This window comes from Ictalurus furcatus, chromosome 3 (genome assembly GCF_023375685.1).
Source record: "Ictalurus furcatus strain D&B chromosome 3, Billie_1.0, whole genome shotgun sequence".
NCBI classification, from domain to species: domain Eukaryota; kingdom Metazoa; phylum Chordata; class Actinopteri; order Siluriformes; family Ictaluridae; genus Ictalurus; species Ictalurus furcatus.
In genome coordinates, this window is record NC_071257.1 from 21,805,826 (window position 1) to 21,821,632 (window position 15,807).

The 15,807-nt window shown below is 46.3% G+C and overlaps 1 protein-coding gene across 1 annotated transcript in view; it reads right to left on the minus strand.

The window, feature by feature from the left end:
• Positions 1 to 15,004, minus strand: part of LOC128605716 (uncharacterized) — a 36,335-nt gene extending 21,331 nt beyond the window's left edge. The window contains exons 1-3 of the mRNA XM_053621429.1: positions 14,779 to 15,004; positions 14,477 to 14,697; positions 10,746 to 14,395 (exon numbers count right to left, since the gene is read on the minus strand). Coding sequence (XP_053477404.1) covers positions 10,746 to 14,395; positions 14,477 to 14,697; positions 14,779 to 15,004 — 4,097 coding nt within the window. The remainder of the gene's footprint in view (positions 1 to 10,745; positions 14,396 to 14,476; positions 14,698 to 14,778) is intronic.
• Positions 15,005 to 15,807: the final 803 nt, after the last annotated feature.

Consider the following 15,807-nt stretch of genomic DNA (forward strand, 5'->3'; position numbering starts at 1 on the left):
ACTTGTCACACTGACACTGAAAACACCATTCCCATGTTTCTTCTCTCTTAAATCCACATAACTTGACATTACAAACTGCACTATATGATCTGCCTCATACAATTAGAATATACATGAAAACACAATGGCACAATTTTAAGAGGGAAAGGAATAAATGGAAGTTTTTACATTATCCAATGTATTTCTGTTTGCTCTATGTGCCATTTGTGTGTCTATGTTGGTGGTGGGATGGGTTTCTTTTGTCTCCTCCCCCTTCTATAGGCCCCGCCTACTGGATGCGTCATGTTCCAGCTTGCTAGTGGATGATCACGTCTTGTCCACGCCTGCTCCGGCCTTGTGTAACAGGATTGGTTGCCTGCATGTACTTAAGCCTCGTCAGTCTCCATCCCAGGGCAGATCATTGCGATTGCTTTGTGTATAGAGAGAAGTGCTTTTCGCCTGTGTATGACCTTATGCCTGATTTGACTTTGTTTATGCTCTGCCCCGTTACGATTCGTGTGATACACTTGTGTATACATGTATATATTATTTTGTTAATTAACACACTAATAGTCACCTCTGTAAATAGTGCACGGTTAAGAGTGGTTTGTAGGAAGTCAGCGCCATTTGTGTTGATTCTTCTTTTCTCCTGGTTTTGGGTTAGCTAAGGAGTGAGGGAAGACAATTTTTGTTTTCTTTTCTTGTAGTTTAGTTAGCTTTCTTTTGGTAAGGTTAGAGGGTATTTTTGTTTATTATTTTGGCCTGGCCGGCTTCTGAAGAGTGAAACCACTGTGTATATATAAAAGGTGCTCTGTCTGGAGAATAAAACAAAGCAAACGCAATCTTGGTCTCGCCAACCCTTTTCTTTTTTTTTTATTTTATTGTATGTTGCGGCCACTCCGGTTTCCTCCTCCAGTCCAAAGACATGCATGGTCGGCTGATTGGCATGTCTAAAGTGTCCGTAGTGTATGAATGGATGTGTGAGTGTGTATGTGATTGTGCCCTGCATTGGTTTTCACCCTGTCCAGGGTGTACCCTGCCTTGTCCCCGATGCTCCCTGGGATAGGCTCCAGGTTCCCCGTGACCCTGAAAAGGAGTAAGCGGTAGAAGATGGATGGATGGATGTATGTATGTTGCGGCCCGACCTAGACCGGGTCGTAACAAAGTGTAATGTAATAATGTTTGCAAACTATTTATTTGTGAGGGAAAGAACAGATTTAAATTCATAGAAATGCTACAGGCATAGAATCAAGCAACAGTCAGACTCCTTTCATTACTTAACAAAAGCATAATAGAGTATAGCATGCTGATGGCAATCCATAATCAGATACTGGGTTTAAATAGGAAACAAACCGAATGCCAGCCTTTTGAACAGCTGTTGTCAGAGTCTTAACATTTTGATCTACTCAATATCTCTTCTTCACACTTAAAGGTAGAAATGTATACAGTATGGACATGACAGTTAAAGTCCCCTCCGAAACTACTGGAATGACAAGGCCAATTCATTTGTTTTTGCTGTAGACTGAAGACATTTGGGTTTGAGATTTAAAAAAAAGATGATTATGGTTTATGGTAGATGTGTTAAACAATGTAGAACATGGCACATTTTGTATCTTACCACCCATTTTTATGTGAGCATAAATATTGGAACATGTGACTGACAGGTGTTTCGTGTTACAAAGGTGTGTCCGATTAAATTTATTGTTTAAACAATAAATAGCTCTGAACATCTACTCTTGGTTTTAGCCTTCAGTTTCACATGTGAAGACTCCTTTTGTTGTTAAAAAGGATAATCCAACATGAAGAGCAGGGAGATGTCTATGGGAGAAAGCAAGCCGTTTTGAAGCTGACAAAAGAGGTAAGAACATTTAGAGGCACTGCACAAACACTGGGCATAGCCAATACAGCAATTTTGAATGTTTTATGTTGTGTAATCCATCTAGATGTAAATACCAGTAAATAAAAGGTAAAATCCTAAACTCTTGTATCATATCTTCTTTTGATCTCAAACCCAAATTCCTTTGGTGTATAGCACAAAAAAACTGAATTGGCCTTGGCATTTCAGTAGTTTCAGCAGGGACTGTATTCCAATGAGAATGGCTAAAGTAGCTCTCACTGATATTTTAAGCACTACAAATACACCTATAAACAGTACAGCTGGTGTGATGCAAAACATTATGACCATTATAAACACATGTAGTACCCATAAATTTAAATAAGATGATCCGCTGTACATAAACATATTCTCTATAACTACTATTTAATCTATAAACACTATTCATCTGTAAACTCATAGTTAAGTTTTATCTATAACAGTGTGTTTTAAGTAGTGATGGTGAAACAACATTTGAATTTAAATTAAGTTGTTTTTTTTGTTTGTTTGTTTTTTTTTTTTTTTTTTTTTTTTACAGCTGCAATGCCTTTTGGAAATTCAGTCCTAATTGCAGCCCTGATAATGTCACATAAAGGTTTGCGATAGCAAAAAGATCTGCTAAACCTATCAATAATATGCATGTCCATTACTTAATAATATTAACACTAATAATAAAGAAGGTAAAAAGTAATTAAAAGGTGATCTTGATCAACCAACACAGCATAAATGACATTTTTCTCACTTCTAATTTCTTAGCATGGACAAGACACACCTTGAGGCAAATTTGGAAATGAACTTTGTAGATTCTAGAAAAGGGTAGAGTCCAAGGTAGAACACTTGGACGCATGTCCAAGGAAATGGCTTATAGCAAATCTGAAGGTTAAAATGCATAGTGGCTTTTGGATTGGAGCAGATCACAGTGAACCTGTTACTGACCTGGAAATAGTGGATAAAACAACTTAGCAACCATAACTGGTCAAATTTCATGACTACCATCAAGAAACGGATTTTGAGGCTGTTTTTAAAACTGGAAACAGAAACAGAAGCATGGCATTCACACAGATCTGCTTATATTATTACAGACATTGCCTCACATCTGTTTATATCTGCATATGGATATGAGAGGCACCATGAAGCCCTTTAACTTCAACTTATGTCATGTCACTTGTGCATAGTGCAGAGCTTCACTGAACACAGACCCCCATATTTATGTAAAACAGAAGATGAAAAGTGGCCATGGAGCCTGGTGATTGAGCTTTACATGCATACATACAGCATTAAAGTGTTACTCTTCTAGCAATTTTATGATGTTTATGTGATCAGTGGCTTGTGCTTGTGTCTGCCGCGTATGTATTGCTGTTATTAAGTTTTCATTTGTAATTGGAGTGGTTACACAGAAAGCATAGAGACACAAGTACCTAATAAACAAACTCCAGCCTGGGGATTGTGCTTTATATTGCACATCCAATCAAATAGTCCTCTGGTCCTAGCCATGAAGCAACCACAATTCTAAGTTATGATCACTTACAAATGTGTTATAACAGCCAAGCAAACTGTGCACTGAAGCAGACTTAATAAATGTTAATAGACTTCTATTGTGCAAGACTCATATGATTTAATATACTAGTTAAAACATATGAATACATTCTATCAATATCTGTGTGTGTGTGAGAGAGAGAGAGAGACAGAGAGTGCGAGAGAGAAAGAAATCTTTTTAGTAACACTTACTTTTAGTCTACCTACTGGCATGTTTTTGGGAGGTGGGAGGAAAGCAGAGAACCCAGATGAAGCCTATGTGAACACAGGGGAAACATTAAACTCCACAGTCAGACAGTAACCTGAGTTAAAGATCACCAGGGACTTTGTGGGGAGGCAATGCTAACCACTGTATCACCATGCCACCCATGGTTGTTTATGTTTAGTAGGCAATCTATACACACTCTATAGACTATTATCTTGTCCCTTTTTGGATAGTCCACATTATGGCTGTAAATAGGTAGATTAGATTAGATAGTTTGTGGTGTGGTCCTGTCAGTGTTACACGGGTCTTAGCATATGCTTTACATTATTTTCATATCACATCAAATCATTCATGCCCTCTGGATGGGGGCAGAGTCATCATGAAAGAGACCACACCCATTCAGGATAGAAAGGTTTCGCCTTATGATACAGAATAAATTTATATTGATTTGCATTGACTTGCCCCTCTAAGAGGACAAGAGGACCCAAACCATGCCAGCAAGATGCCTCCCAAAGCAGAACAGAGCTCCTGTTTGAACCTGTTCTGGCTAGTCTATGTTGCCGTTAGGTGTGGTTGTGTGTGTGGTGCCTCTGATGGACTGGTGTTCTATCAATAGTGTATTCTTGCCTTGCAACCAGTGTTCCCAGGATGGGCTCCAGATCCTCAACAACCTTTCAAAGATGCAATTAATGAGAAGATGGTTTTATTAACACGTCGATATTGTTCCATGCTTATCCCATCGTGCTGCAAATGTCACGTCAGCTCTAGCGAAAGGACAATCTCTCACCAATATTCATCACATCTAAGAAATTTGCAGCACTCTAATGCCCCTTACACATGCAGAGTTCGAGCCTGTTCCCAATTACCTGTGATTGACATGCTCCTAATTAACAAATAAATGAAGTACATTAATTCATTAGTGATTCATCTACACCAAGTCAGAAACAATGCCCATTCTTCATGAAGCATATGTTAGATTATTGAATGAACAGATATAACATGAATTAGTCTGGTAATGACACAGGTTATTTTGACCCAAAGATGTGGGGGTTTGTACTTATTGCTTACTTTTTTCAGATAAATACAATGAAGAGAAATAATGTTCAGACATTTTTTTAAAAAAATTATTATTATTTAATATATACTATAAAACCAATAGTATGTTGGCACCTAATCATCACACTCATATGTATTTCTATTGCATATATCCACTTCAAATGTAAACATTATATCTTTTGAGCGTGTATTTATAAATATGAACACTAGTATATATTCATAAGCATAAACAGTGATATGTTTTCAAAAAAATGCAGGTTCTAGATATACAGTAAATGCTGCAAAAACTTTTCTAGTGCAAATTGCATTTCACGCAACAAGTATGGTGAAGGCAAAGGAGCTGCCTGCAGTTCTCAGGGACATCATTCTTAAACAATATTTGAATGGGAAAAAAAATAAAGAGCCATAGCAAAGAGTAAAGACCTTAAACTTCACTGCCAGGACAACTGGATAATATGCAGGTTGAAATTTCATGGAGCCAAAAGTAATCATTCCTAGACATGTGTGCCATGCAAGATTTCACAACTCTTATACTACTGATAAGGAAGGTAAGAAAGAGGCCAGTAGTCACTCAAAAAGACTTGCAGGATAACCTGAAAGTAGCAGGAGCAACAGTTACACAGAGCACAATAAGTAATGAACTGCACCACAACCATATCTGTCCTTACACCGCATGCAAAACATTTAGACAAATCAGAACTGTTTTTGAACAATACATCTTTGGTCAGACGAAATTAAAATCGAAATATTTGGTAATAATTCAGCTTGTCATGTTTGCAGAAAGAAGAGTTGTACATATAATCCCAAGAACAGTATTCCATCAGTGAAGTATACAGGTGGGAGCACCATGATATGGGGCTGCTTCTGTGTAACCAGTCCTGGGTCATTACATCTCATGAATCATGAATGGAGATATGAATAGAGATATGTTGGAGATGAAAATGAATGGAGATATGTTCGGGGACATATTAGAGGAAAATCTAATCTCGTTGGCCTAAAAAACAAATCTGGCAAGAAGATGGGCATTTCAATAAGACAACAACCCCAAACATACAGCCAAACATACAGCCAAATATACAGCCAAAAAGCTGAAGCCCTTGCATGGCTGAGCCTTAAAAACCATTGAAGATTTATGGTGGATTTTGAAATTGTGAGTCCATTAGAGGGCCCCTACTAACCTTGGGGAACTGAAGATGATTTGCCAAGTGAATGGGCAAAGAAAATGATCAATTTTGAATACAAACATTGTTCATATTTATAAGTATTTAGTAAAAACACTGCTGTGTGTAAATTTGAAGTACAATGTATTAAATAACAAATATGAAGGTATCTGAAAACGTATTTTCCCACAATGTAAATCAGATGGAAAGGAATGGTGTGTACGTTCAACATTGTGTTTTTAGCAGTTCTTAGTGAGAACTGAATTCATTCACTGTAAAACATGACAGCCTCATTAAGTTATGTGATCTTACAGGTGCATCTCAAAAAATTTGAATATGGTGGAAAAGTTAATGTTTTTTGTTTTGAATTAAATTACGGAGAGAAAAAACTTTTCCACAATGTTTGCATTTTTTGAGAAGCACCTGTATTTCTTCTTTTGTCATGAAATGTTTGGATATTGAACTCAAGTTTTTAAGTTTTCACAAATTAAACTTAAAAGAATCAATTCAAGTTGAGTTCACTCACATTTTTAAGGCAGCAGGTGAACTTTTGTTTCTAAGTCTAAGATGTAAATTGAAGGTGTTAGCTGAGATCTGGAGTTTCCCCATTATGTGCAGAATGATGCTATGTCATGGGTAAAGAGTGGAGCTCAATGCCTGTTTTCACACTACTCTGTGTTCTCTCAACACTTCTCTCCTCTCACACAAAAATCATTTACACTGCATACAGAAACAAAGAAAATGAGAGCTAAATTTAATAGATGTACTATACGCCACTAGATTAATTCATTGCTGGTGGGTTTGCCGAATTGCTGACAAAACATTCCTGAAGGAAGATTCTTCATATTCTTATTTGTATTCAACTTATTATTCTTATAACTGAACAGTAAAATGTTTACTAAATTCACAAAATTATTTGTGATTTGTGTGGTTCAAAGTCAGGCCATATTTGTGTTACCTGCATTTGGTATTTGGTTTAAGGTCCTGGGAGTGGATTGTGACAATACTCAAATAAAAATGAGTAATGAGACTCTGAGCCCTTTAGATCTTAGGCACAGACAGCATTTCCAAAAGATTGGATGACATATTCTGTTCTATCACATCCGCCAGCCCCAGACACACACCTCCACCTGCCCCACTAGCTCTTCAAATGCCTTTAGTGCCCTGAGTGCCAGACTCTGTTTGGCGCATCACAAATGAATGCTATTACTTGAATGTTAATACATCTTTAGAGTGCTGCACAAAAACAAAATGATTACTGGAATGTGTCTAATGACTAGTAATAGACTAGAATGGGATTTGGCTAATTGGTGTCAGATACAAGCTTAAGGGTTTTATTTTGGTTGGCTAAAACACTGTTCTTTTTTAAACAAAACTGAGGTAGGTGTAAATAAGGTTAGGTGACCAAGAATATGTTCTGCAATACATTATTATTTGTATAGGAAGCTGTTGTCCCTACACAATTCAAATAATTTGTAAATGACTGAAAATGTTTAGAAGGGACTGAAAATCTCTAGAAGAACTGCTAATATAGTGCATGGAGAGGGACACTACAAATTTATATTTAAAGTATGTTGAAACAGTTATTGTCCAACCTGACATTTTATTTACCTATGCTAACATATTTTTATGTTAATGTCACCATTTGCCTCCTGGGTTTTTCCATTGCTGTCTCTCCTTCCCTACCAAGACAACACACCTCCAGCTCCATGTTTTCCCCCATAGGAGAATAGTGGGAGGTATTGGAGGGAGGGCAGAAGAAGAAGATGCTGTGACATTTCACCCATGATGCTTTCCTGGAATGAATCACTGGAGTGCTGCCACAAACATGACAGCTACTGTCATGCTTGGTCTCTGTGACTTGTACAAGCCAGTAACTAAGCAGCACCTTTCTTCTCCCTGCTGTTTCTGTGGACTGTCTGAACAAGGTCTAGTCTCATAATTACTTCATAGTCTCATTTCTCCTCCTCCTTTTTGTCCTCTGAAACACACTGTGCACTCAGACAGAAGTGAAGAAAAGGCAAAACAATTTGCTTTTCTATAAATTATTATACAGTACACTGTATGTTTCTGCTGTAGAGAATTGGGTGCATAGTACAGGAAATATGATCTCAAATTTGCAGTACGTTCTGTTAGCCACATGGTAATTTCTGGCAGTAAAATTAATGTGAAATCTGTAAGTGAAATCTAATTGTATTTCATTATGAAAATGTCACTATGCTGCATTGAGCACACTTGGTTCTTCAAAGGAATGAGATAAGCTGATATGATTGGATATCACAGCATCACACATAACCACACCTCTTGACAATGCAATCATTCAAACCCGACCCCTGTTTACATTTGCGTCACTCAGCGCTACATTACCATCTGCAGCGATGGTCATGAACATACCAGTAATATACAGAAAATATGCTCTGCCTCATGCCTTGTGTTCTCATTTGAAATAAACACAAAAATACAGCCAAATGTGTTCTTCATTATTCAAGACGATATCACAACTTTGTTTATGGTGTCACATCCTCCACTGATTAGTCATCTGGGCCCAGTTGTTCAAAAAGTTTAATCTGGATCAGAATGATTTGGATTTGAAAATCCCATGTTTTGCTATCCAGGATCAAGTAATCCATCTTACTCTACATTTGTGTCGGTTTTTCAAAACAGCATTGGATTGGATCACCCTAATCTAAGTACAAACCTTTCAAGATTACCAAATCCAGATCGCTAGTGCTCTAAATCAGACTACATATCACAATGTAGGCTACTGGCTATGTAAAGAACAACAGGTAGATTAGCCAGCATGGAGTCACTAAGTGTTTTTATTTGAAGAAGCAGCAAACAGCACAATAAAAAATACAAACACCTCCTTCCTACAAACAAACAAATATACATTATTCGCAGATACATTATGGACATTCTAAACATATTTTAAATCATAAAAAGTCTAAATGTCCAATAGTTAACAAAATAAGAACGTTCAGAGTTCTTCATGTGTGGAAAGCAATAACGAATTATTAGAAAGTACTTTTGACTGGTTCATCTCCAATGCTTGTGTCACTGTAATTAATATACAGTGGCAAATGACAGTTGAAATTAAATAAATTATTTTTGTTTGATATTGACAGCTGTTTGGGGGATTATTTAATGGGGACAAAAGCTTCTTTCTTCTTTGGTGTACTGTACTGAAAGGCTTAATTAAGTAGCCTAATGTATACTTTATCTGCATTATCACTGTAACGGTTAAACAAATCAAGTGCAAAATATAAATAAATGTATATACTACATGATACAAACATTGTATTATTTGACCAGTTTTAAAGTTTTATTACATTTTGTTCCTGAAATCCTCCCTGAATCCATCCTTTTGCTGGAATCAGGATAACCCTGATCTTTTGGATAACAGGTATCCCAATCCTACTAAAACGTTTTGAACAACACATACTGAAGGTTTGATCCAGATCAAAAGCAAGATTTGATTACACGATCTAATCTGATTTCAGAATCCTTTTTTTTTCTTTTTTTTTTTTCTTTTTAGATCCAATCTGATAGCTGAAATTTGATCAGATTACTTCTGAACAATTCGGCCTTGAGTCTTATTTCACAGATTATTTTCAGTACTGTATATTAGCCCTTCTCTCAGTGTCTCCATTTTGTGATATTGCCTTCTTATTGTCTTGCATTGTATAGCATGTTAACTCTTGTTTCTTCTGTCTTCTGTTACTGTATGCTGTTAGCTTGGCCTTTTGTTTCTACTGTTCTTCCTTACTTGTAGTCATGTTATCTGTCTTTCATTATCCTTGATGTTAGTCTAGCTGTTTGCTTAGCTATAGCCTACTTATTGTTTTGCGCTCTCTTGCCTTGGTATATATCCTTGGACTTGTTATTAGATTAGATTAGCCTAGACTATCTTAGACTTAAATTAGTTCGCTAGACCAATTTTACTGTTATTTGGATATTTACCTGTATTTAGTATCATCCCTGTGTTCAGTAAACCCCCCAGCTTGAGTGTTTACTTCTGGTGTTGACTGATTCATTACAGATGATTTTGTCCACAAAACACTGATACAGCAGAGAGAACACTTTTACTGGAGCTACCAGTAAAACCAGCTACCAGGGAAATCAGTTTGAAGCAGATCTTACTCAACAGATTACTGCCACTATTACGCCAAGCCAACAACTGCCTGCAATACATCCCTCTAAATAACAGCCAGCCTCTAGGGAGTCCTCCCTATTGTTCCCAATGATTCCAAGATAGCTTAACCTGAGAAGTATGATGGCAACCCAGTAGCCTGTAAAGGTTTCTTGTGGGGTTACAAACTGAGCTAGCCTGCTATGATTATTCCTATTTTGTGACCAGCTCATCCCTTGAGCGTGCTTTGTGCATGTTGAGTTGAAATTCACTGTTACCACCCGAACCCCCACAGTACAAGCAGAAGGCAATATTCTGTCATTTCTTTTTTCCTTCCAGGATCAGATGTGTGCCGACAGTGAACTTTAGCTTGTGTGAGGAATTAGCCTGGGGAAGGGCGGCGTACAGACCCACAGGAGGCAGAAGAACGTTCACAAACGGTGGTTTATTGGTGCAAGGGTGAAGTGAGTGGGTTGTGAGGGGATGAGTGCGGGGCTTGTGGAGGCGTGACTGCCGGTGTAGCCTACTCGTGGCGGAGGCAGGATTCCCGAGACGGGGGCGAGGGTTTTCCCGGGCCGGCGTCCTCCGTAGGTGGGACTCTCACCACCCGGCGATCTCGTCCGCGCTTGCACCTTTTGTGGGGAGAGAGAGAGAGAGAGAGAGAGAGATTAGCGTGGGGCGTGAGGTTACCGTCGTGCTCGGTGATTGTGAGTCGCTATGTCGCTGGAAAACACGCACGGAGTCCGTCTTGTCGCTACGGTCTTCTCTTCTCCCGTACGGCCGGAAGCGCGCCCTTTTATCCTCCTCCACCGTCGCCTGAGTGGTGGAATTTCTCCGTTGGGTCCGCCAATCGCTGGCAGGCGTCGCGTCAGTCCCGCCCCGCCGCGGCGGTCCTTCCGGCTGGCGGAATGTTCGGCACGAAGCTGCCCACGTCGTGCCGGTGCGGCAGTTGGAGAAGGAGCGATTTCCTTCTTGTGTGCGCCGGCTCTCTGCCCGTCGCGACAGTACCCCCCCCTCAGCTCCGAGCCTACTGCCGCTCGGTGGTGGGCCCAGAGGGTGTCTCGTCGTGAGAGCCCATCCGCGTTACCATGCTGGGCCCCCGCCCGGTGCTTAACCTGAAAGGAGAAGTCTTGTAAGGCGAGGAACCAGCGGGTTACCCGGGCGTTGGTGTCCTTCGCCTTGGCCATCCACTGCAGGGGGGCGTGGTCCGTTATGAGGACGAAGTGCCTGCCTGCCAGGTAGTATCTCAGCTCCTCGATGGCCCATTTTATCGCCAGTGCCTCCCGCTCGACCGCCGCATACTTCCTCTCGGCCGGGGACAGCTTCCGTCTGATGTAGAGGACCGGGTGTTCTTCCCCGTCGAAGGTCTGGGAGAGGACGGCGCCCAGCCCGGTCTTGGATGCATCAGTATGCACGGTGAACGGGAGGTCAAAGTCCGGGTTGCGGAGTACCGGCGCGCTGGTGAGGGCTCCTTTTAGGGCCTGGAAGGCCCTTTCTGCATCGGCTGTCCACCTGACCTGGTCTGGCTGGCCCTTCTTTGTAAGGTCTGAGAGGGGAGAGGCTACAGCAGAAAAATTAGGCACGAACCTGCGGTAGTAGCCCGCCAATCCCAAGAAGGCACGTACCTGCTTTTTCGATGTCGGACGCGGGTAGCCCTTCACAGCCTCGATCTTCTTTAGTTGGGGCTTCAGCATTCCCCGTCCGATGCAGTATCCCAGGTACTGGGCTTCCGTCAGCCCTAGGTGGCACTTCTTTGGGTTGGCGGTCAGGCCGGCCGCCCGGAGTGCTTTCAGGACCTCCCTGAGGTGGAACAGGTGGTCGGCCCAGGTGGAGGAGTGGATGACCACGTTGTCCAGGTAGGCCGCTGCAAACTGCCGGTGGGGCCGCAGGAGGATGTCCATTAGCCGCTGGAACGTGGCGGGCGCCCCGTGCAGCCCAAAAGGGAGAACCCGATACTGCCAGTGGCCGGTGGCCGTGCTAAAGGCCGTCTTGGGCCTTGCCTCCGGTGCGAGCGCCACTTGCCAGTAGCCTTTGGTGAGGTCCAGGGTCGATATGAATCGGGCTCTCCCCAGCCTCTCGACCAGGTCGTCCACTCTGGGGAGGGGGTAGCTGTCGAACTCTGACACCTGGTTCAGCCTCCGGAAGTCGTTGCATAGCCTCACGCTCCCATCCGGCTTCGGCACGACGACGATGGGGCTGGACCAGGGGCTGCTGGACTCCTCGATGACGTGGTCCCGCAGCATGCGACTGACTTCCTCCTCGATGGCCTGGCGCCGAGCCTCGGGGACACGGTAGGGCCTTTGTCTCACCACTACACCGGGAGGAGTCTTGATTTCATGCTGGACCAGCTGGGTCATCCCCGGGGTAGCCGAAAACACATCTGCGAACTGGTCGATCAGCTCGGTAAGCTCCTGTCTTTGGGCGGGGGTGAGGTCCTCCCCTAAGCCGACCAAGGTACCCTTGCCCCGGTCCGAGTCCTGAGCTGCGAACGCCGACACCACCGGGGCTGGTTCCACCCATTTTTTCAGCAGGTTTACATGGTATAGCTTCTCGTCCGTCCGCTTACCGGGCTGCTGCAGGCGGTAGTTGACCGGGCCCCGGCGCTCGAGGACGGTATATGGACCTTGCCACCGGGCGAGGAACTTGCAGGCGCTGCTGGGCACTAACAGGAGGACCCGGTCCCCCGGCTGGAATTCCCGGGGCTGTGCGGGGCGGTTGTATACCTTCTTCTGCTCCTCCTGCGCCGCGTGCATGTGCTCCCGGACGATGGGGCCCACCCTGTCAATCCTTGCTTGCATGTCCTGCACGTACTCGACGACGGAGCGGAAGGGGGATGGTTGCTCCTCCCAGGCTTCGCGGGCCACGTCCAACAATCCCCGCGGGCGCCGCCCGAACAGGAGCTCGAAGGGCGTGAAGCCCGTGGACGCCTGGGGGCACTCCCGAATGGCGAAAAGTACGTAGGGGAGGAGGAGGTCCCAGTTCCTTCCCTCCTCGTCCACCACCCGGCGCAGCATCCGCTTGAGGGTCTGATTGAACCTCTCGACCATCCCGTCGGTTTGGGGGTGGTAGACCGACGTCCGGAGGTGCTTCACCTGCAACAGACGACACAAATCCGCCATTAGCTTCGAGACAAAAGGCGTACCTTGGTCGGTCAGAACGTCCTTGGGGATCCCCACTCGACTGAAGAGGAGTACCAGCTCCCTGGCGATGTTTTGCGAGGTGGCCTTGCGGAGCGGCACCGCCTCGGGGTACCGCGTGGCGTAGTCGACGAGGACCAGGATGTATTCATGGCCCCGGGCAGACTTGGGTAGGGGCCCCACGAGATCCATGCCCACTCGCTCAAACGGGACGCCGATAATGGGCAGGGGGATCAGGGGCGCTGGCGGGGGCCTCCGTGGGGCCGTGCGCTGGCACTGCGGGCACTGTTGGCAAAAGGCCCGGACCTCCGCATCCATCCCGGGCCACACGAAGCAGTCCCGCAGCTTCTCCAGGGTATTTCGGGCCCCCAGGTGGCCGCCGAGTGGATGGGTGTGGGCTAGGTGCAATAAGACGGCCGTCTTGGGTCGGGGCACCACCAGTAGGTCCACCTGCTCCCCGCGGCGGCAGGCCCGTTGGTAGAGGAGCCCCCCTCGGACGAGGAAGTACGATGTGGGGAGCATCAGGTCTGGACTCTGGTCGACCCCCTCTATCACCCGTACCTGAGCCCAGCAGTGCTTCAACCGGTCGTCCTCCTTCTGCTCCCGGCCGAACTTCCCCTCTCGGTTCACCTGGGGAAAGACAGATGACAGAGGGTTAGTAGCTTGGGGGGTCTTACCTTCCATGGTGGCCTCTCCGTTGTCCTGGGCCAGGTAGGCCGGCCGGGCCGGGGTCCCCTTCGTACGTCGCCGCAATCTCCGGGGCTCGGCTCTCGGTACCACCAGGAGTCCTGGCCAGTCTCGTCCCAGGAGGAGGGGCACGGGGAGTTCGGGGACGATTCCGACCTGGAGGGGCCAGGTGCCGGCTTCGCCCCGGATCTGGACCTCGGCTGAGGGGACTTCCCGGGTGTCCCCATGGACACAGGTCACGGTGAGCATCCCCCTTGGGCGGCGCTCCTCAGGCAGGATGGAGGGCCGGGCGAGGGTCACCGTGCTCCCGGTGTCCAGCAGGGCGGTTACCGGTCTCCCTTTGACCCACACCGTCAAAGAGGGCGCCTCCGGCGGTTGCTGCTGATGGAGGGCGCAGCCTGCCAGCCATGGTTTTGTAAGCAGCCGGGCGGCTTCCCTCTCCGGCTCTGTAGGCATGGGCTCGTCTCGGGGGTGTTCACAAGTGGGCGCCCTCTGGGGGTTCCTCCAGGTGCGGGGCCGGGTCTGGCGGTCGGACCGGGTGCCCGGGGCACCAGGGGGCCGATCGAGGTGCTGCTGCTCCCCGGGGTCGAGCTCCAGGGTGGCCAAGGTTTGCTCCAGGACAGTTAGGAGTTCCTGGGGCGTAGTTGGGGCGTGTGCCCCCACGGCCTATCTCTCTGCCCGGGGTAGTGCCCTCAGGAAACGGTCGACCGCCACTTTCTCCGCCACCTCCGAGGCGGTATGCCGATCCGGCCGGAGCCATCGTTTGGTGGTCCGGATGAGGGCATTCATCTGGCAACGTGGTCGGGCCCCTGGTCGATAAACCCAGCGATGGAATTCAGTAGCAGCCTGGCCAGGGGTTCGGCCACACCATGCCAGGACTCCCTCCTTCATCGCCAGGTAGTCCGCGGCCTCCTCCGGCTCGAGGGCATAGTAGGCTGTTCGGGCCTCTCCCGTGAGCAGTGGACCAAGGGCGCGTGGCCAGTCGTCACGGTCCCACCCCTACCGGCGGGCGATACTCTCGAAGGCTTCGAAGTACACCTCGAGGTCCTCTTCGGGGCCGAGGGGGGGTAGTAGGCGGCGGGTCTCGCTACTTGCGTCGGGGAGAGGCACGGAGGCGGCGGGGGTCTCAGTCCTCATGGCGATCAGTGTCTGTGTGGCGACCTGAAGGCTCTCGGCGAGCTGCTGCGTCACAGCGTGCTGCTGGAGGCTTGTCTCCAGCAGGTGTTGCAGGACGTGGTCCATTTTGGGGGGGGGGGGGGGTTGGTATTTATTTATTTATTTATTTATTCTCTCTCTTTTTTTTTTCTAAATTTATTTATTTATTTTCTCTCTCTCTCTCGTTGTTTTTTTTTTTTTACGTTTGTGGTAGGCGAGTCTGTACTATGCCCGCATTCTCCACCAGTGTGGGGAATTAGCCCGGGGAAGGGCGGCGTACAGACCCACAGGAGGCAGAAGAACGTTCACAAACGGTGGTTTATTGGTGCAAGGGTGAAGTGAGTGGGTTGTGAGGGGATGAGTGCGGGGCTTGTGGAGGCGTGACTGCCGGTGTAGCCTACTCGTGGCGGAGGCGGGATTCCCGAGACGGGGGCGAGGGTTTTCCCGGGCCGGCGTCCTCCGTAGGTGGGACTCTCACCACCCGGCGATCTCGTCCGCGCTTGCACCTTTTGTGGGGAGAGAGAGAGAGAGAGAGAGAGAGAGAGAGATTAGCGTGGGGCGTGAGGTTACCGTCGTGCTCGGTGATTGTGAGTCGCTATGTCGCTGGAAAACACGCACGGAGTCCGTCTTGTCGCTACGGTCTTCTCTTCTCCCGTACGGCCGGAAGCGCGCCCTTTTATCCTCCTCCGCCGTCGCCTGAGTGGTGGAATTTCTCCGTTGGGTCCGCCAGTCGCTGGCCGGCATCGCGTCAGTCCCGCCCCGCCGTGGCGGTCCTTCCGGCTGGCGGAATGTTCGGCACGAAGCTGCCCACGTCGTGCCGGTGCGGCAGTTGGAGAAGGAGCGATTTCCTTCTTGTGTGCGAAGGCTCTCTGCCCGTCGCGACACTTGAC